General features: G+C 36.7%; 4 protein-coding genes across 5 annotated transcripts; 1 reads left to right on the top strand and 3 right to left on the bottom strand.

Moving 5' to 3' along the window:
• Positions 1-277: 277 nt before the first annotated feature.
• LOC109188035 (GPCR-type G protein 1) lies at positions 278-5,712 on the top strand. 2 transcript variants are annotated; one of them, XM_019338512.1, is made up of 13 exons: positions 278-602; positions 1,261-1,361; positions 1,527-1,634; positions 2,015-2,135; positions 2,394-2,523; positions 2,977-3,055; positions 3,365-3,453; positions 3,783-3,875; positions 4,172-4,198; positions 4,317-4,403; positions 4,675-4,746; positions 5,022-5,152; positions 5,277-5,712. In XM_019338512.1, exons 1-13 carry the CDS (start codon positions 388-390, stop codon positions 5,428-5,430), a joined length of 1,407 nt encoding a protein of 468 aa, XP_019194057.1. In that variant the 5' UTR covers positions 278-387; the 3' UTR covers positions 5,431-5,712. The 2 variants fall into 2 exon arrangements, with proteins under 2 accessions (XP_019194057.1, XP_019194058.1); XM_019338513.1 differs by lacking the exon at positions 1,261-1,361 and having other exon boundaries at positions 291-602.
• A 286-nt stretch (positions 5,713-5,998) lies between these two features.
• On the bottom strand, positions 5,999-8,450 carry LOC109188039 (RPM1-interacting protein 4-like). Its single transcript, XM_019338528.1, has 3 exons — positions 8,288-8,450; positions 7,349-7,531; positions 5,999-6,320 (listed from the first exon to the last, which is right to left on the bottom strand). Exons 1-3 carry the CDS (start codon positions 8,291-8,293, stop codon positions 6,276-6,278), a joined length of 234 nt encoding a protein of 77 aa, XP_019194073.1. The 5' UTR covers positions 8,294-8,450; the 3' UTR covers positions 5,999-6,275.
• A 1,808-nt stretch (positions 8,451-10,258) lies between these two features.
• LOC109188038 (acetyl-CoA acetyltransferase, cytosolic 1-like) lies at positions 10,259-15,404 on the bottom strand. Its single transcript, XM_019338527.1, has 14 exons — positions 15,284-15,404; positions 14,632-14,696; positions 13,890-13,988; positions 13,601-13,774; positions 13,357-13,462; positions 12,793-12,931; positions 12,627-12,704; positions 12,452-12,517; positions 12,051-12,136; positions 11,483-11,582; positions 11,283-11,393; positions 11,133-11,174; positions 10,655-10,741; positions 10,259-10,546 (listed from the first exon to the last, which is right to left on the bottom strand). The coding sequence occupies exons 2-14, from the start codon at positions 14,666-14,668 to the stop codon at positions 10,457-10,459; spliced, it is 1,215 nt and encodes a 404-aa protein (XP_019194072.1). The 5' UTR covers positions 14,669-14,696; positions 15,284-15,404; the 3' UTR covers positions 10,259-10,456.
• Positions 15,405-18,084: 2,680 nt separating this feature from the next.
• LOC109188034 (polygalacturonase At1g48100) lies at positions 18,085-20,792 on the bottom strand. The gene is made up of 6 exons (XM_019338511.1): positions 20,182-20,792; positions 19,919-20,086; positions 19,764-19,808; positions 19,464-19,671; positions 19,239-19,320; positions 18,085-18,998 (listed from the first exon to the last, which is right to left on the bottom strand). Exons 1-6 carry the CDS (start codon positions 20,620-20,622, stop codon positions 18,500-18,502), a joined length of 1,443 nt encoding a protein of 480 aa, XP_019194056.1. The 5' UTR covers positions 20,623-20,792; the 3' UTR covers positions 18,085-18,499.
• Positions 20,793-22,328: the final 1,536 nt, after the last annotated feature.

The raw sequence follows: 22,328 nt of genomic DNA, 5'->3' as shown, positions 1-22,328 counted from the left end.
TTTGATTCACTTTTAAAGTTTGTACAATTTATAAGTTCATTTTTATATATTATCGGATGTACAATGAAGCATGATGTTGATCGACACTACTTTTTTCAGTTTTTTTTTTTTAATAATAAATAATACTCCGTAATAATATAGAAAATAGTTACATTTATATTTTTTTAAAAATAGTAAATAATTTTGTTTAAAAAAAAAACACAGTAAATAACTTACGTGAGTATTTGGAAGAAAAATATTTATAGATGGGCAAAGCATAGTTTAAAAACGATAATTATAGAAAGAGTATGGGGGAGTATAAATTAGCGAAACTCCATCGGCTTGGAGGTAGTTCGGAATTGAACCGGGGAAAACCGCCTTTTTCTTATCGTTTTTCCGGTAAGCAGGATGGGATGGGGAAGTTCGATCTTCGAAGGCGTAATAGTGGTGGGTTCTATAGCGCTGCTCGGCTGGGCTGGGCTATGGTTTCTGAACCGGAGGCTTTACAAGGAGTATGAAGAGAAGAGAGTGCTGGTACAGATCATCTTCAGTGTCGTCTTCGCCTTCTCTTGCAACCTCTTCCAGCTTGTCCTCTTCGAGATTATCCCCGTCCTCTCTAAAGAGTACGTGTATCTACCACTTTATACTTTCATTCAACTTTCTTAATTGTTACACATGTTTACATTTTCGAAATTCTCGGTGTTTTGGTGATTTAATAGTGATTTGTGCTAGAGTTGAGTTGTAGATTTGTTCTCGGTTATGAAATCCGTGAATTCCACGGTAATGTGGAGTAATTAATTGTGGATTACAGTGGATGCAGTTGAAAATTTTATTTGCTAAATTGATGTGGATCCTGTATATTAAATAACTAGATCTTGTTTGTTGAAGACTTTAGGTGAAAGTAGAGAAAGATCTGAGCAATTGTGTGTGTAGAAATTTCACTTAAAAATATGTGGATGGAGGTTGAAAAAATGCTAATAAGGAATAGTGGATGAACTCCCAGCTTAACTTCTGACCTATGAACTGATTATGCTCCTGATGGCCCCTTGCAAATGTCAACTAAATAATTTTAGTTGAAGGGAGCATATAAGTTAGTTGCAGGGTAAGTTCTTAGAGCTTGGTTCTTAGGTGTATTGTTTTACTGAAAAGGGGGCCTTAGGGGAAATTCTGTTACATTTCTGCCTTTCAATGTTTAATTTGTAAGTAGCTAATTCGAATATGTTTAATACTTCATTTTCAGTACTGTAATTTGGTTTTGTTTAATTCCTTGTTGATTTGTAGGGCAAGATGGATCAATTGGAAGGTGGACCTGTTTTGTTTGATAATGTTACTAGTCTTCATGCTGCCTTATTATCATTGTTACTTGATGCTTTGCAACAGTGGTAAGTTCAATACTTCTGGACTGCATAATGCTAAAACCTTAACACATTGAGTCCAACCTGTTATCCATGGCATGCACTATGCACATTCACTCTAAACCCTACAAGCTTAGCTAAAATTCTTTATTGGATGTTTTTTTTCCTCTAAAAGTTGACTTCGCATTTCAGGTGTGAGGAAGGAGCGGGCTGCACTTGTTTCTACCTTGTTCTTGATGGCATTCCTATATGCATTTTGGCGCATGGGCATTCACTTTCCAATGCCTTCACCTGATAAAGGTTTGGCTGTGTTTCAATGCTCGTTTCATTACGAAATATCTACTTTTTTCTTTTCATTTTTCAAAAACATTGAACGTGATTCTGGCCTTATTTGTAAAAGTATTGAGTTATTTGAAATTCGAATCGGGCTTGTTTACACTTGCCTCTATCTTCTCACTTTCTCAATTGTGTTTGGAAGAGATTAGGAAATCTTGCTTGCTGAGCCAAATTCAAGCTTGTGTTCTCAACTGAATAATTATTGGCCCAACTTTGAATATCTTATCATTGGCTTGGTCTAGCTCAATTTTTTAAACTCTGTTTATGCATTTGACATCCTTGAATTTTATGTATCTTTATTTTCCTGTCTGCTACATCTTGATTACTGAGATTTTGTATTCCAGGATTTTTCACCATGCCTCAGCTCGTGAGTAGGATTGGAGTAATTGGTGTGACTGTCATGGCTATCCTTTCAGGCTTTGGAGCCGTAAATTTACCATACAGTTATCTGTCTTTATTCATCAGGTAAAGAAGGTTGGGGGCAGGCCTCTGACTTTAATTGATGCGAGAGAAGGATGACTGAAAAGGAGACAAGTGGGGTTATTATATGTTGTTTTGTTTGTTTAATTTTGTACTGCCTTGCCTTGTAGTGGATAATTTGGTTGACCATGGGAGAAAAAGAAGTGGTCAATATATTTTCTTGTTGCTGTCCCATTTTTGGTTACATTAGTGACAAGTGATATCTGGATTTTTGAAAGCTCTGCACTTGCTCTTACATGGCAGAGAAATTGAAGAATCAGAGATAAAGTCAGTGGAGAGGCAGCTAATTCAGTCAATTGAGACCAGCATTGCCAAGAAAAAGAGAATCATTCTCTGCCAAAGGGAAATTCAGCGCATCCAAGGTGCTGAAGAGGTTTGCATATTTAACTTCATCTATTGTTGTTTTGCTTATTCTGTTCCAGTAATTTGTAAAATTAAGAATATGTATAGTTTAAATGAGAATGGAAAGTTGCAACAAATAGAAAATGTGTAGTCCTTCAGACTGCAAAAGTTAAGTTTTAGAAAGATGAGATGTTGCAATTTGTCAGTCAATGTATGACGAACATAAGTATCTTTTTAAAGCATACTTAGTAGATAGTTTTCAATCATCTTCCAGCTCAGTTAATGAATAATTGTTTTAAGATAGTCAAAGATGTAAGCTGCATGATGCTAGAGATTTTCTTTTACCTGATGATACTTACAAATGAGGACAGATGGGCTGAAAAAAAAAAAGAAAAAAAAAAAGAAGAGAGAAGTGGGGTTATTTCATGTGAGTATGTGACTTTCTGATTTTAATGATTTTGAACTTCTCTCACTGGTGTTGCAGAAAACAAATGCTACTTCCTTCCTAAAACGAATTGTAGGAACAGTTGTGCGATCAGTTCAAGATGACCAAAAGGAGCAGGGTTAGTATCTGCTACACTTTTGTATATATATTACTGACCAGCAAGTTTGATCATTTTTGTGATGGGTTGCACTTAAAAAATTGCAACAGAAGTATGTGTTGTTTGCTCAATGATATTCATGGTCAGTTTCTCAAATCTCCAAACTTGGTCAGTGAAATTTTCTGTTCCCAAGTATGAGTGTGGAGTATTGTTTCTGTGTGGCTGCATACTATTTTCCATTACTGCTATAAATGTACAAGTATCATACATGAAAATAAATATATTCAATCTTGTTTGACTCTTATAATTTTGCATGCTGTTTTGATGAAGATATAAAAAATATGGAAGCCGAGGTACAAGCTTTGGAAGAACTCTCAAAGCAGCTTTTCTTGGAAATATATGAGCTTCGCCAAGCTAAGGTTTACATTGATGTGTTGCCATTTCTCTTCTAAGAAATTACCTTTTACATTTCCTGATCTTTGAAGAGATTGTGGTCATAAACTCTTATCTTTAAAAAGCTTGCTTGAATTTAATTGAAGGTTTTTTAGACCTACATGACATGCTCATTTTACTACTCTCTCACGCACACTGACCTTTCATAAATCTCCATGATTGTTGTTTTCAACAGTCTATCAATAATATGTTAGCTGCAAGCTTGGATGCATATTCTGTTGGCCCATTTCTGGCTCAATAGTACATGTTCTAAAACTTGTATCATGTAACTCAGCAATTTATATATTTATTTCAGGAAGCTGCTGCTTATTCTCGTACATGGAAAGGTCACCTGCAGAATCTTTTGGGTTATGCTTGTTCTGTCTATTGTGTGTATAAAATGATTAAGGTACGGTTATACTAATAAAAAATGACTGAACAATTAAAAATCTCAATTCATATAATTCTACTGTATTTATACAAACACTTCAATGGTTGAAGAAACAGTGTTTTCTTTCCCATAGTGTTTTTTAAGCTCATAAAACTTCTTGAAAACTATGAGTTGGTGAGGTCCACTGCTGTATATATTATATAATGTCACTACCAGACAACATATGGGATCTCCGTTGAAGATCTCTTGATCTGTGTACAATGTTCTTAGTATCTAAAACTAGGTGATTAATTAGTGAATTTTTATTTTTGCAGTCTTTGCAAAGTGTTGTCTTCAAGGAGGTATATTTCTCCACAACTCCATCAATTTAGTGGCTCAGCTTCATTTATAATAATCGTTTTTGCCCCTATTATCAGATGTGTGCATGATTTTTGGCCAAAACATGCTTTTCTTTTACAGGATGGTTCTGTAGATCCAGTGACCCGGACAATCAGTATATTTTTGCAATTCTTTGACATAGGAATAAATGCCACAATGTTGTCACAGGTTCTTAATTGTTTCATATGTTATTGCTACTATACTTTTCTTGTGCAGCTCTATTAATGCTACTAAGATATTCGGAAATTGAAAAGCTAGATATTTACTTGTGGCAATGAGAAACTCAAATATGTTTCATTTCGCCTACATTTACATAAATCAACATTTTTTTGTTTGTTTGTTTTTTTATTTATTTATTTTTATTTTTTATTTTTTAATGTTCATGAGAAATATTATTTTGACATGAGTGTGGACTTACCATTTTTACACTTTTGTGCAGTATATATCCCTCTTATTCATTGGGATGCTGATTGTCATATCCGTTAGGGGATTCCTAACTAATTTGATGAAGGTAAGTTCTGCCTTGGTGCTTCTGTTTATAGCAGAGTCTACCTCTGGTGTTGTTTGGTCCAAAAGGGATAATTTATTGCTTCATTATTGGGATATTGGGCTATTAGGTTGGGTTAGGTGGTGTGCCCCATGCTCCCACTTAAGAAAACATGCTTGGATCATGCACAGAACACAATGAATATGACATTTCACTGTTAAGATCTGTGAAGTGATACTTTCTGATATTTGTATTGTTTTATGTATCTTGAGCCTAACTGCAATTTTGGTTATGGACAGTTCTTCTTTGCAGTTTCCAGAGTTGGAAGTGGATCATCAAGCAATGTTGTGCTTTTCCTTTCTGAAATCATGGGGATGTATTTTGTGTCCTCTATTCTGTTGATTAGAAAGAGCCTGGCAACTGAATATCGGTATGTTTACTTTTCATGAAGTTGAACTTAATTCCCCACTCCATTTATACCACTACAAAAATGTTGGTACGGAAAAGATGATGAACATTTGGTTTACAATTCATAAGGTGATTTGTATTGACAGGATGATCATAACAGATGTGCTAGGTGGAGATATTCAATTCGACTTCTACCACAGATGGTTTGATGCTATTTTTGTAGCCAGTGCTTTCCTTTCTCTGCTTTTGCTTTCTGCACACTACACATCCCGTCAAGCAGACAAGCACCCAATTGATTAGAGTAGAACATGAACATTGCTGCTGCACCTACTTTATAATACTACTTTGTATAAAGTTCCCCATGATATGATTAATATAGCCATATTTTCATCCCAGGCCATGCGGTTTCTGCCAAACATATGTGGATAAGCTTGCTTACTTGCTTTTGTATGTTTGAGTAAATGCCATATCTGCCTGTTATAACCCAAAAAAATTCCTTGCAGCCATTTTTCTGATTATATTTATTCCTTTAAATGCGCTTCCTTGTTTATTAAACAAATGCTGCAGGTTCTTTTCTTGTAACTTGTGCTGTCATGCACTGGCAATGCCTTTTTTTTTTCTTCATAAAACCCGGCCCGGTGCTTTCGATGAAACTCAGTTTACTTTGTAGTGAACTCTATTCGTACTGCATTAAACTGTTCACAATCAACTTCACTTTTGTTCATTTCCACTATTAACCTATTATCTTTAAAACTGAGACTCTACCTTAACTAAATATAAATTAATTATTGAAAAAGAAAAAGAGGGAGAATTGATCCGTTTGGATGCAATGTGAATGCCAACCCATTATTTTGGACCTTGGAGCATGGATTTAAAAGTGAAGCATAAAAATAAGTAGCCGTGATAACAATGAAGTTAGACAAGGAATATATTAATATATTAATTAAACAAATAGAACACCACCACCCATCATTCCTCTTACAAAAACCCATATGTCAAATTACATTCCAAAACACAAACCAGAACAAACTCCGTTATGACTTGTCGCAAAGCTCCATCCAGACTAGTGGAACACACGTGCAATGCAGGACATGCTTTCAGCCAATGGCTCTTTTCTTTTACAGAGAAAAAGATGCTGGAAAAGCTCAGGATTCAGCAGAAGCTGATTGCATACAGCAGAACCATCTCTTCTGCAAATGATGAGAACAGCCAGATCAACAACAAAATAAATGGAAATGACCCCCATATGTAAATTAGGGAAGCAATATCAAAATGCATTAACCATGCTCTCACAATCTTATTCACTGCACAAGTTTTCAGACATCTATAGCTTTGGTGGGAATGAACAAGCATGTGGTAAGTGAAACAGTTAGTTCCAATTAAACTATAGAAATCAATCCCCTCCCCAGAGTTTAGTTCTAGAACATAAGTCTTTAATGATTAGTGAGAAACTACTATAGCAGACCTGCCCTCTCATATGTTGATGAAATTATAGCAATCAGTTCTTGTTTGATAAGGTTTTTTGACAAAACATAGATACTCATATTGCCATAAATCCAACTTCATGCGATCAATAAGGTCCATTGCAGTAGCAATTATAATGTAAATACATTATTCCCTTCCACAGAAAATATGTAGCAGACCCTTTTGACAAATGCATATACAGTTCACTCCTACCCACTCATCCAGCTCCTTTCTTACTATACTTCCACCCTCAGCATCCAACAATACCATAGCAAACCTGAGGCCAGAATGTCTCTCCTTTGAGAACATTTTATAATATTTTCATTCATAAACCATTATGATATTTCAGGCGATCATTTTTATTTTATTTGTTGTTCCTTAGTTCTCATGTGAGTCTTTGGTGAAGGAAAAGTGGTGGTGGTGGCACTGAGTTGTTGTTTCTTCCATAAGAATGTAATAAACATACTCTAACACTGCTTTATGTAAAAAAAAAAAAAAAAAAAATTCACTTCATAGAAAAAAAGTAGACAATTTATTTGTTGAACTTTTCCATCCTATTTTCATGAACAAACTGCACATTAGTTAAATAGGATTTCCAATTAAAAGGGTGCATGCAACCATACTTGAAAAAGTAATACGGAATATATATATATATGATAGATATGCCCTCTTTCATTCTTAAAATTTCAAGAAATTTTGAGCTTGAACGAATAAAAGAAGACATATCTAGAAAAGTAAGCCAGCAACAACTCACTGATTGAGGCTTTCCAAGCACAGCTCTATGTTTAAACTCAGAATCACTCTTTGGTGGTGACTCCGGCTTGCCACCAGTCTTCTTCTCATTTCTAGCTTTGTTGAAAATCACTGTGAATCCCTCAGCAGAAGCTGGATCATTGACATCCCACTCGCCGAACTTTGGCAATGGGAGTCCTTTTTCCTACATAAGTAGGAATGTTAGTATTCTGTTTATATCTTAAACTGAAAATTCATTATTTGAGTAAATATATACAACTATACAAGTTCAAATCCATATTCATACTCAGTATATGTGAATCTTAAACTGAAAATTCCAGTGGTTAGTAGTGACAATCAAGTGTGCATACAGCACCACACAGAGTTCAAAAAGACTTAGAACCTCGTTTTGCCAATTGAAAAATTGCATTTCCAAAGAACAAACAACTTGTACTCAAACCATATCTTTTATAAAACGGAAACAGTAAACTGACTGAAAGCTTATGCAATGAAATCCCTGGATCAGATTGGCTTAATCAGTTAATGTTAACATTTTCAGAATCATGCCTCTTTTCTCCCAACAAGTACATTTTCAGGATAATCATTACTTCTATTGAGCAAAAACCTTCTTCACTATCACTACATTTCAGCAAAACTCTAACAGGAGAGAAAAATTTTGCTATTCGATTTCGTTCCAATAGCAAAAACATTAAACATTATCGTAAACCTTTTGCTTTGCAGGAAAATCAAGTTGACAAAACACAATCAAAAAGGAAAAAAAAAAAAACTACAAAATGAAGAAACTACGGCGCTCTATATAACAAGTAAAATATCATTGAGATGAACATGTATCGATGTATGCGTGCATATCTACATATCGCATATTACATACATATATACACACATAATATAGAGATAACGAGCGCGCTCGCGCGAGGGAGAGAGAGAAAGAGAGAGATACCGCCATGACGACTGTGGAGAGAGAGGAATACAGTAGTGGAGAGAGAAAGAGAGAGATACCGCCGATACGAATTTCACCGTTTCTCTGCAAATGAAAGACGGCAGTTGTTGGGAGGAAGAGGAGGGAGATTTAGAGAAGACTTGGCGTGAGAGGGAGAGAGAAGAGAGAGAGAGTACAGCTGGCTTCTATGTGGATCTTTGGTCCCAGTTCCTCTGGGCCCCACTGTGCAGCTGCTTCTTCTTTCTGTTTCTCTCTCTCTCTGTATAGTGATTAGTGAATAGTGAAAACAGTACCATTATGCAAAAATTCCTTACACGGCGTCGTACAGGGCTCGTGTTTTGTCCAATTGAACCGCTTTTCATGTTCATCGTACTTGAATGAATGCGGTGCACAATGAACTGTATTTGTTTTTTTTTTTCTCCGTGTATAAATTATCACAACTCAATTCAATTGCTTTTTTTTTTTTGAATGGTATCCCATATTTTATTAATCTTCTTACAATTTCTTATATTTTTTTGAATGGTACTAATTCTATTAGAATGTATTATCTGTTCATAGCTACTTTCTCAACCTACTGAAGCATAAAGAGCCAATAAGGCCTCCATTGAGGCTCAAACTCACAACCTCCCATATAGAAGTCCAACCCGGATGCCATCTAAGCACAAGGTGTTTGGCCAATTCAATTGCTTTAATTATGTCGAAATGCATATAATTTTGAGGCCGAAGCATAACTCCTTAAATTATTCTTAGTTAGTAACTCATTGCATGTGAATTAAATCAACTCAAAAGATCTCATTGATTAAGAGTGTCTATTAGATGGCGTTGTAAGAGGACCTATCTTGTTAATCATACTAATTGCCATGTTTGATAGTGGAAATATCGATAGCAATTCAATTGTTGCGAGGGATCTATAAATACACATATATCTTTAAGAAAAAAGATTTGAAACTTAACTTGAAAGAGTAATAGTATTACATATTATTTTTTTAATTCAAACAAATTTCATGTAATGTGATATGTTTCATCTATTAAATCATACATGATAAGTCAAATCTCACATAATATGGTATGTTTTAGTTAATTATCTATAATTTGTTTTGACGAGACAAAACAAGCATGATATGTATCTTTTAATTAAGATTCTTTATTAAAAAGTCAGTTAATATTTCGTAAAGATCATAAGAACAAGATTATTAGTTTGAAAGAAGATGACTGTAAATTAGTAACTACTTAGCAAGCGCCACAACTTTTTCCCTTATTTAAAAGTCACACCAAAAAGTAAAACTCATCTAGCAGAAAAACTTGCACACCCTCTCCCATTTCCCATCCATCTCACCAAAAGGCTGGAAAAAAAACTCACAATTTCAAAAAAAAAAAAAAAATGCCAATTGGAATTAGGAATGTCTTAGAGCATCCACATTAGTTGGAGAGATTTGGGAGATAATGTAAGAGTGATTAGGAAAGAGAATGTGGGAGGGAGAGAAAAAGAAAGAAAAAAAAAATAACAAAACAAAAATTGAAAATAAAAAATCTGCCGCGTCAGGCGCGCCCGTGTAGACATGGCTGTGCGCAAACGCGCACAGCCAGTGTTCTTTCTTTTTTTTTGTTTTTTCTTTTTTTTCTGACATTATGCTTGAATTTGCAGAGCAATTCTTTTCACAAATAATCCCACCCCACATTTGTTATTATCCCCACCCAAGTTAATAGATCTGACATTATCTCCTCTTTCACCATTGATGTGGATGCTCTTAAAGCGGGATAGCTAAAAAAAGAGTGCTGCCGTGCTGGACAGCAGGGAATATAGTATTTTCCGAGAATACAACTGGAGCACGCACGCACGCCGCTACGAAGTTCGATATCCGTGTGATGTGTACTCTTAACCACAGTTTCACACATCATTTTTACTTTATGTCCGGTTTTAGGGGTTTATGAATGTACCAAAAGAATAATGAAGATTTAAACCATGAAAGCTCAGACGAAAAATAATAATTCATGTATACATTTCTTCAATAATTTAAACACACTAGTATTTATTGGTGAAGAATACAAAAAAAAGGGGTAAAGATACAGGGAATTCGAACATAATTTTATACTCGAAATCACCATGTCTGGTAAACAATAATCTATGTTGGAAAGTCCGCCTCGATCTGTAAATAGCCGTAAACTGGGTTACAGCAGTTCTAAAACAAGGGCTGAAGCGCCGCCTCCACCGTTGCAAATGCCACCAACTCCGTATTTTCCGTTCTTCTGCTTCAGGACCTGCAGCATTCCCAATTGAATAAAATGGTTCCACTCATTTTTAAGCTAATAACACCATTTTCATCACTATTAATTAAGATCTGAGCCAAACAGTATAGTGGAACATACCCCGAGAAGTGTAACCAATATTCGGGCTCCGCTGCATCCAAGAGGGTGACCCAGAGACACGGCTCCACCATGTACATTTACTTTGTCCTGGAGAGTGGAGACCACACATTAACAAGATGACTCGTTTATTTATAGAAAATGGATGGGGAAGAAGCGTTGTAGCCTTGTAGGTGTAAGTGTAATATACAATAGACCCAAATAAGCATTCTCGGGAAGAAGCAATGTGTAATAATTCTTGTTTTTTTTTTTTTTGAGTGACAAGGAACCCGAGAGTTAAGACCCTAGTCGATAAATGACCACAAAGAGGTAAACAAGTTTAAATTGCATGTTTAAATCAACTAGGAGTCAAATTTATAACATTGTAGTTACTAAGCTAACAGCCTAACCAACTTGGCTGGGTTGCCCAATGAGTAATAAGTTAATTTTAAGCGACTCGGAGGGACATGGAGAGGAAGAGAAAGAGGCTGAGGGAGCTCACCGCATTAATCCCCAGTAGTTTCTGATTTGCGAGGGCTACAGCCTGCATGCATCATGTGTGTGGAATAAGATGAATATAAGATCACAGGAAAATTTTATGAGTGCCTTTAATTTCATTTCAAATAACTAGGCAAGAAAGAAACATATATACCGCAAAAGCTTCATTGATTTCGTAATAATCAACTTGAGAGGCTTCTAGACCAGCATTTTTTATTGCTTTTGGAATTGCAAGAGCAGGAGAAGTTGTAAATAATTCTGGTGCCTGAAAGATTTCGTAAAATTATTTGCGCATCAATAATATTGCCAACACAATAATAATTAATAAACCATCTCTAAGTATGTAGGCAGTACCTGAGCAGCATCTGCATATCCCGTGATCTTTGCAATCACTGTTAAACCAAGCTCAATGGCTCTCTTTCCACTCACCAATACCAAAGCAGCAGCACCATCACTGAAATGGGATTAATTTACTTAGCAATATTTCATAAAATGTGAGACAGAATTTTTTGAAGAAATTCAGTAAATTCCCATTGGAAAAGAATTTATTTAAGAAGTGCAACCCCGGAATCTGATTGAAAAGAAAAAGGAGCAAATATGATGAAATAATCTGTGATTAACAATCCTATGAACTGAGCTCATAGGCAGGCAGCCAGACAACTGATATTGCAGTTCAATAAGATGATGGGAAAAAAAAAAGGAAAAAGGACGCAATTAGTTTTATGTGTGAAGTATAGCCATTTATTGTTGATATTAACAATAACAATTTATCCAACACCCCCCACCCCTATTCCTAAGACCCCAACCTCACAACCAAAACAATCTTCACATAAATACATAATGGCAATTTAGTACATGCAGACTGAGAAGTAACCTACAGAATGGTGGTTAGCACAATTATATTAAGTGAATATTAACAAACCTTATGCTGGAAGAGTTACCAGCAGTCACGGAACCTCCATCTTCCTTAAAACTTGGTCGAAGTTTCCTCAGCTTTGAAGCATCAAACTGCAAAGGCAGATAAGAATATATAGTTAAAGGAAATAAGGAAATAACAACAAACATCATTTTAAGAACTGCTTTGTAAATTTTCACATATTTGATCCATTTTTGAGTTATGACACTTCCATATAGGGGCAATGCAGCGAAACAATGCAACTCTTTGAAGAACTAGTAATTTTATATGGAAGAGTCATCTAAAATTTGCATTCCATTGTGAGGAAGCATTGTCTTCTCTTCTCCTTTGTCTCTTTTAGTGCATGAAGTATCTATGCACTCTCCTTGTAAGTGCTGACTGTACAACATACAGATTAATATGTTTACCTTCCCTAGGCCTTCATCCTTATCAACAATAGTGGAAGGCTTCCCTCTTCCCCCTGACACCTCAACCTACAAATTACCAAATCATGATTAAACAATTATACAATGATTTAAAAGAATTACGGAAGAGTTCTCTTTCTTATAGAAGAGTGTATTGACAAAGATCTAGTTGTTATACCGGCACAATCTCCCATGCAAAAGCACCGGCATTGTTAGCAGCAATCCCACGTTCAAAACTTTGAATTGCAAAGTCATCCTGCATATATAATTGAAGTGTGTACAAACCTCAGTATAAAGACTTTATATGAAAGAGGCCAAAAAAACCATATAGATTATAAACAAACCTGTTCTTCTCTTGAGAGTTTGTGCGTTTCAACACATAATTCAGCACATACTCCCATCCCACAATTGTTATAAACATCCCACAGACCATCTTTAAGCATCCCATCAACAAGAGAATCATGCCCAAGGCGAGATCCTTTCCTGCAATTACAGAGTGATTATGGTTAGATAAAGTATAAACTCACTTGGAACTACTACAATTGCAAGAACAATATGATATGTTGAATGAGTAGTATACAATGAAGACTTAACAATTGATTACAGGTTACATTTCTGTTTATATATTTATAAACACGAGGCATCTGAATTTATGGGAGGGGGTGGGGGACAATGGATGTTGTTCAATAACAGCCAATTTTGAAGTTCAAACTTTGTTCTTCGTTAATATTCAGAGCACTCAGAAACCCCAAAGTTAAATTGAACAAGTTTATGGGATGGGTGGAGGTAAGCCCTTGTACAGTTATACGTTTTGTTTGGCCCATGGGATAATGGAAGGGCTGAGGGGAATTTGGGGCTCAATTAACATATCAAAATTGTAAAAAGCTGTCTCTAGAAAAAACACGAACCTTGCTTCTGCAAAGTATTTAGGAACATTAGACATGCTTTCCATTCCACCGGCCACGACAACATCATTGATGCCTAATTGGATACTTTGTGCAGCAAGCATAGTTGCTGCAATGGGAAATAAATAAATCATGTTATTAGCCATTGTATTTTATATAATAGTTCAGAATCTTGGTGGAGGGGATGGGGTGGCAATTGGGAAAATCCATTAGGAAGCAGATCCACTGCTTTCAACAAGGATCATACCTTTCATTCCAGATGCACAAACTTTGTTAACAGTGGAGCAGACCACTGTGTTTGGTATTCCTGCACCCAGTGCTGCTTGTCTGGCTGGAGCCTGTCCCAGATTTGCACTGAGTACATTTCCAAAGAAAACTTCTTCAACAAGAGACGGATCAACACTCCCTCTCTTAAGAGCACCTGAAATGACAATGAAGAAGAGAGACATTTAATATTTTTTGATAACAGAGAGACATTTAATACGAAGCCATATATAGTGGGAAAAAAAACTACACGAACTTGGTAGTAATCTTACTTTCAATAGCTATGGATCCAAGCTTGGTAGCTGGCAATGATGAAAGAGAGCCCAGAAAGCCACCCATTGGTGTACGGGCAACACCAACAATGCAAACATCTAGTCAAAATAGAAGTTAAAAGTAATGATCAGACAAGAATAAGAAACTCAAGGTGAAACAAAAGTCAAAAGTCAGAGTAAATGATCAACAAACTTAACGAATTGGATATAGAAATTTTAATGAACTGTTACCCACCCATTTTTGTTATGGTTATTAATTAAACCAAGTGGACGTGGGTATGTGGAAGCACGCAGCAGTACGCGGAGTAGCTTTGGCAGTGGCAATAGGTGGTGCATTTAGTGGGCCTAAATTTAACAATTGTTGTTTTCATCTTTTTACTATAAATATGTTGCATTACAAAGCATTTTGATATTGTGAGAAGTAATAAATATTGTTAAGTTTCCTTTCTCTTTTCTCCTCTCAAATTATATATAGTCATATAGATATATTATATTTAATATATCTATGCATTTGATTTGTCATAGGTAACTTAACACTAAAGTGGATTTTAGAAATTACAAGTTTTATGAAATCTAAGTTCCATTTACTGAACTCATCTTAGGAAAAGTACTTACTTCTTCATCAAATGGAGGGAAAAAGTACATTTAAAACAAAAACAAAGTCTTGTTATTGTTAAATTATTGAACATTTCAATAACTATAAGAGATTCCAAGCCTATATGTTAGCACACTGCAGACTTACCTCTAGCATTGATGGTTTCTGCTGTTGCTGGAGCCATAGCTAGTTAGTGTATGCAAATGGACGACCTTCACATACAAAAAACCCAATTAGCATAATCAATTTTTCTCGAGAGAAAGATTGCAGCAGAACTTAACAACATGTAGGTAATATGCAACCCTATAATCACTGGAAACTCCTAATTAGCAATATGACATAACAGCCACATCATAGCATTAGCATGAAGTATCTTCTCATCAACCACTTTTAACTAGACCACCTTGAAGTTATCAAACAACATTCAACTGGCATTTCACGGGCTCATTAATTCATTAACTAGCCATTCTATTTATAATTATTCCACCAGCAGATGAAAAAATGTTATCGTTGCCTTAACTCCGCACCTAACCTACGATTGATTCATAGCAGTTTCAGAGATGATGGACGAATTAGATCTAACTTCCAAACACTTAATCCAGAATATATATCAACCAAAAGTTGTTGAAATTAAAGCACATAACCATACATTCAGAGCTTGATTTCATAATCGGATCCAATCAAAAGTGCCAGAAATTCATAATTCGACTAGGAAATGGAAGAATAAACACGAAACGAAAGCTTAAGAACACGATAAGTAAAGAGGTGAAATGAGTATAGTAGTGGTTTGTTCGTTTACCTGTGTTGATTGTAGTGTTGGTTCCTTGGGAGGGAGAATGAGTGAAAGGACGCGAATTGAATGGGAAACAGAGGCGGCTATATATATTGGCTTGGGTGGACCGCCATGGTGGCTGGCTGGCCGCCTGCCGCACGAGCTACACCTAATAATTTCATTTTATATTGTATCCTATGCTTTTTGTTGGACCGGCTTTGTTGACTGGCTGTTTAACTGTTTTCTCTAGTTTTTTTTTTTTTTTTTTTTTTCTCTCTAGTATTTAGTCATTTAGTTATGGACTTTAGTTGAATAATTAATAATTTTTGAGAAAAATTTAATATTTTATACACTTTATTTCATTTCATTTGTTAAACTAATTCTTTTAAAAAAATTCATAGCATTTTTATAATTTTCAAACATGATTTTGTGTGATAATTTTAAATATATAAATTTTATTCACTAATACTAAATTAATATTATAAAAAAATGGATAGCTACTTGCTATAAAACTTGCAATTGATTATCAAATATTGGATGCTTTTCAAACAATGTTCATCTCGTCTCACACAATCGCTGTGTTGAGAGTTACATGACCTTAATTTATGAAATTTTATTTTTTTGATCGTCTTTTGTGAAATTATATTTTTCAACTAATACAATGACTTGAACGGTAAATATAGATTTTCAAGCTAAAGAATTAGGCTTTCTTAAAGATTAATTCAAGTCAAATATTCAAACAAAATGTTAGTAAGCTTGCCTAGGTCTATAGTACTTTAATTAATTAATTGATCTATACTTATAGTGTTAGTGACATAGGGCTATCATAACCGTTTAAGAATATTATTTCATTAACACCTGACTAGTTGGTCACTACTCTCCATCCGAGACACAACGTCAACCAACTTGTAAGCATGGTTGCAGTAGGCGCTAGGCGCTAGTCGGGCATTCGGACAGCGCCTAGGCAGAATCTAGGCGGGCGCCAAAAAAATAGTGGTAGACTTGCAGTTTGACAATTTTAATAAGGTTGTTTTCAATATTTAATCAAACAACACATCCAAATAAATGAATTAATGATAATTCATAAGTCATAACATCAAAACAATGATTTTCAAAAAAAAAAAAACATTAAAACAATATTTTTTTTGAAAGAACATTAAAACAATATTAAAAATTAAAAATACTCAAATACTTCAATCATTCAAAGATTCAAAGTATCAAACTAGTCTATGAGTGTATATATGTCATATTATATATATGTATGCGCGCGCGCACACACACATATATATAATATAATAAAAAAATAGGCCGAGCCGATCGGGTTAACTCGACCGAAATGGACGAGTTAACTCGACTAACTTAGACGCTAGGCGGCCAAATCGGCCGAGTTAGGCGCTAGGCGGCCAAATCGGCCGAGTTAGGCGCTAGGCGGACGCCTAGGCGGGCGCCTAGGGAGAAAATCGCCACGGTCTAGAGGCGCCTAGACCGATTTTTACAACCCTGTTTGTAAGGTGTCATCATGACATAGATTCAATCTACAATTATATATATATTTAGGCTTCACAACTATATGTCCTAATGTCATGTATCATCTAACATCTATCGCATCTCATATCCATCATGTATTTAGTTGTGCTCGCTTTGTATTATGAACACTAATTTATTGTTTTTAGCGTGTATATTGTTGTAATTATGTGAGATGTTTTTGAAATGATAAATAAGAATGTGATGGCATATAATTAGATACATGGACGCATCAAAATCAGAGTATTTGCCCCACCGCTATGAATTTGCAATTTGTGCCCAAAATATTTGATCAAGATTAACTAATACGCCGCCGAAGTCGCCTTCCTTGACTCATCACTTTCATAGTAAGACAGAATTTTATTCCACGTCACATTCATTTCAAGAGCGCAAATTATGCCGTGGAATCGTGTTCACCGAGAATGGTGAACACAAGTCAAAACGACGTCGTTTTTAGGCAAAAAAAAAATAAAAATCGCGGATGTGGAGTTAACGGCGCGTTACTGATCAAATTATGAATTTTCTGTTATGAGATTATGAATTTTATGAAAATTCATAATCTCATAACAGAAAATTCATAATCGCATAACAGAAAATTCATAATCGCATAACAGAAAATTCATAATCGCATAACAGAAAATTCATAATCTCATAACAGAAAATTCATAATCTCATGGTTCCAAAGTGAATGTGTAGGCATGGTTCCAAAGTGAATGTGCAGGCATGGATTCATAATTTATGAATGTCCGTGATTTCGGACGGGAATATGTAGGCATGGTTCCAAAGTGAATGTGCATGCATAAATTCATAATTTATGAATGTCCGAAACTCCGAAATTATGAATGTAATGAAAATTCATAATCTCATAACAGAAAATTCATAATCGCATAACAGAAAATTCATAATCTCATAACTGAAAATTCATAATCTCATAACAGAAAGTTCATAATCTCATAACAGAAAATTCATAATCTCATGGTTCCAAAGTGAATGTGTAGGCATGATTCCAATGTGAATGTGTAGGCAGTCACGTAATTAATTAAAAAAAAAAAAATAACGGTGCACTAACACCGTTGGAACCGTGTTCACCATGAATGGTGAACACGGTTCCATGGCATAACGTCTGTTTCAAGAGTGAGTGGGAGCTTGAAGAAAGAATTTAATTTCAGAATCAATAGTGTTGGGCCTTGCCTTGAGTTCAAACATTTGTTAATCATATTTCAACTATAAACTGGGCTTTTGTACCTATTCTTAGTATATATGCAGATGTTAGATGTTGGATCAAGAATTAACCTTGCAAAAGGTATCCAGAAAATAGCATATCTATATATATGGTTCATATGGATCACATCACACAAGAAGGGAATTGAAATGAATCCCACTGGGATGGAGCCTACACCCAACACCCAACACCTACAAATTAAAATCCATCTACATATCATCCATAAACATATATTGTCTTATGCCTATGATACCAGTTCAAATGCGGACAGTGTTTCCCATGTTGTCGGTGCAGATTCACCATCAGGTATGCATAAATGCACCACACAGTATTAAAAAATGCACCAGATCTAATGTACATTTCTAAACACTTTGTGGTGTATTTATACCTAGTTAATAATGAGTGGCCGGACAGAAACTTGACCCTAGCTAGTAGCTAGTAGCTAGTGTCTATATATGTGTATATATATATTATTTATTTATTATGTATGAACTATGTCAGCAGGTATATTCTGCTTCGGATATAGACTTGGGCATTCCGTCGAGCAAGCAGTCGATCGGCGGTATAGTGAGCGTCGCCTGAATCCCATAAGCGTTCCAGCAGAAAGGGTCGTCGACTAATTCGCCTTCGAACGGGAGCAGCTCGACTTCCGACATGAGTATCCCGGTGCAGGCGACGGTGTCGCTGCAGGCGAAGTGTATCGGCGGGCTCCGGACGTCGTACGTGCCCTTGATGTTGCGGAAGGACACGTCGGCGACGTAGACGGCGGAGGTCTCGTTCCGGCAGTCCTTGCTGAGGCAGTAGTACTGGTCGATGATGACGCAGTTGCGCACGTTTTCCATCTGGATGGTGTCGAAGCTTATTCCGGTGACGGAGCCCGTGCCGCCTTGCCACGTCTTGATCCTCAGCCCGTTGTCGGAGTCTTTTATCACGGCGTTGGTTACCGTTATGTTGGACACGCAGGCTTGGGAGTTGTGGACTCCTAGGCTTCCAATGCTGCAGTAAATTAACATTGATTAATAAAAAAGGCCAAGGTGTGGGGTTTTTGGCAAATTATTCCGTGAACTCGGGTCCACCTTGTAAGGTAGATCTGAGTCCAAAAGTATACCATTTTCATACAGAATTTTCACAATTTACCTGTTGAATGTTCACAGTTTTATATAGTGAATGTTCACAATTTACATACTGTTTACAATTTAGAACGAGAAAATTTTAAATTTGTAGGCAAGAATTTACCTGATTCCATGACTAGGTCCACATGTGACCGCATCAATCTCAACGTTGGCACATCCCGGGCCTATTGAAATGCAATCATCACCTGTTGAAAGTAAGGATTGTTAAATAAGAAAATTTTATTCAGTACGTACTCTTGAGTAATGACTGTAAATTTTTCTGGTCAGTTATCAGTCGAGGAAAAAAAAATAAAAATGGAAGGAGGTGATGTGTATGATATGATGTTACCATTGGCTATGACAGAGTTGTAGATTTTGACATGTTTGGTGTCCTGAACGTGAATGCCATCGGTGTTGGGGCTAAGCTTGGGGGAGTTGATGGACAATTCATGGATTTCTACGCCCTCGCAGCCATCGAATTTGATGTGGAACTGGGGACTGTTTTGGATGCATAGACCCTTCACCACCAGATTGGAGCTCATGAAAAATCGAATTAGCTGCACAAAATAATTAAATCTCATTTATTCAATTCCTTGGAACCTCATAGTTTTCTTCAATTCGCATTTATAGTGTTTAATTTGTCACTTACCACAGGGCTGTCACATGGCCCTGGCAGTGTTGATCCATTAGGCCCCTGAAAATTTACATTTACCAGTGTTAATCATCGACAAAGACACTTAATGATTCTTGTTGACAGAAAAAAAATCGAAGCAGTAAATGGCCGGAAAAAATGGTGGAATTTACCTTGTGAGGTTTGCAGGGGAGATCCCACCATTTCTGTCCGTTTCCTTCAATGGTTCCGGTACCGTTCAGAGTCATATCATCGAGCCTATAAAACACTAGCCACTGTTTCGCGCTGTCCTCTTTGGGCCAGCACTCCGGTCCGTCCGGCGGCATTAGAACTCCGTCCACCTTTCATTCACAATCCAGCCGGAAAATTAATTAAGTAACTTCAATTCTGCGGCTCTGCATTGGTAAAATATGAAGTAAAAGATCGGAATTCTTACTTGGAAGACGAGCCCCGGCTTGCAGGGACCGGAGAAAATGGTTGAAGTGATCATGAAGGTATGCTCCGGCGGCGCCCAAACGACGGCCGACTCAACCTGGCAGGCGGCCTTCCAGGCCGCCACGAACGCCGCCGTGTCGTCGCTGTTGCCGTCGCCGACGGCGCCGTAATCCGTGACGTCAAAAATGCAGGGACCCGAATCATCTGACGGCGGCGGCGAAACAGGGTCGGAGGGGACTACGCCACCGGGCGGCGGAGAGTAAACCGGAGGTGGCGGAGCAGGCTCATCTTCCGGCCTAGGCCTAGGCCGAGGCTTCTTGCTCTTCTGCTTCTTGGAAATGTGATGCCTCCCTTCCACATTCCCCATCTCCATAACGCTCAGCAGCAACACCGCAGCTACCACCGAAAACGCCAACACCCGGCGGCGCGTAACGGTTCCCATAGCTAATTATCCAAGATTCCGGCCACCACCACCACCTTTTAAGTGTTGGACACAGGGAGGAGATGCGGAGATGTGACGCTTAAGATTTAAGAAGACAGCATAAAAGATAACAGAGAGGAATGCAGGGCAGTTAACAGTTGATAAAACCACCTATGATATATGATGAGGTGGACGACAAGCTCAACTGCGCAATTTATAGTGAGTAAAGGGCAAACTTTTCCGGCAAGCGTGACAAGACACGTGTTGAGATCTCGTTCACCCAAGTGTCATTGTAAACAATAATGTTTCGATTATCTGCAGGATTGTAGCTAGCTAGCTAGCTTGGTCTCAGATCAGGCCGGGAGCTATATATTATTTACTCTGTAATATAAATTGAAGCATGTGCTTTTGCACATTAATGATTATATGCTCAACAATATATTGTCATCTACAAACTCGCCCTTAGCCACTAGGCCGCCGAATATTTTGGGTTGTTGTATGGCTAAGTTGTTGCGTTTAAGGATGTGTTGATGAATGGAGGAATGAGGTGAAGGACCACTCCCCCTGTGATGGTCCAAAAACCAGAAAGCTAAGGAAGAACCGAATCTCATGAACTCTTGGTTCTTGTTTGATTTTACTCTGCACAACAAATATTATTATGGCATGTCACGTGTTATCTGGCAGGACATCTACTCCTGCCCATCATCTACCTTTGCCAAAGACTCCCTCTTCCTCTTCCTGCATACGAAAGTTACCAGTTTTATTTTTGTCAATATCTTTTAGACTGTACTCCCTCTTCTTATACATTTATATAAAAGTTACGAATTTCATTTTTATTAATATCCTCTTGCATGAGTTTATGGCATATGATGTTCATAGTATGATTTGCGATCAATTACATAGAAGTAGGATTTATCCAATACATACTCTCAAATAGTAATTATGAATTTCACTCATTACTAAAAAAAATTACTTTGTATATTAACTTTCTTTAAATTTGGCACCCGGTCAGTTATACTCCACCACACTACCCTTTTCAACTACCAATGAAACATAATTATTATTAACTCTCTTTAAATTGGTCAACCAGTTAAATTGCGAGCAATTACATAAATCGAACTGCATCCTGTTGTTGTTGAGAGTAAATCTTATGTGCATGAGAATTCTAATCCACTTGATCAATGTTCGGGGGCTATATACAATATATCCGGTTAGTTTTAGTTGGGTTGTGCGTTGTGCAATAGTGCATGCTACATATTGGAAGCTCGCCATGAGTAAGTCACCCTAATTTACATCCCGAATGCTTTGTCAAGCTGGGATGTGGATACACTTAAAATTGGAGATTCAACCTTTTAGGAGAAGAAGGATTCTGATCTCAAAATTATATTAAAAGGGTAGTTTTCAGCCATGGAAGCCGACGTTTGAACGGGTGTAATTAATATGGTATATTCAGACAAGAATAACATAATACCATAACGTGAGACACATGAAGTGTTTCGTGAAAGACAACGCATTAAGAATGACGTGTGCCAATAGAATTGACAAATAACTGCCCAAGAAGAAAAGGGAAAATGGGGGAAAAGCAATGTAATTAGTGCAACGAAGAAGGGGGAAAAAAATACAAAAAAGAGGTAAAACGAGAGCCAAGAGATAGTAGCCCGTGAACCATAATTTGGCAGGACTAGCCGACTTCAATTTCACGGGTGGTGTTGGTGGTTGGGCCATTC

Source organism: Ipomoea nil, unplaced genomic scaffold (genome assembly GCF_001879475.1).
Source record: "Ipomoea nil cultivar Tokyo-kokei standard unplaced genomic scaffold, Asagao_1.1 scaffold1421, whole genome shotgun sequence".
In the NCBI taxonomy this organism is placed as follows: domain Eukaryota; kingdom Viridiplantae; phylum Streptophyta; class Magnoliopsida; order Solanales; family Convolvulaceae; genus Ipomoea; species Ipomoea nil.
The sequence above is the reverse complement of the archived record's forward strand: the minus strand, read 5'-3'. Positions and strand labels throughout refer to the sequence as shown.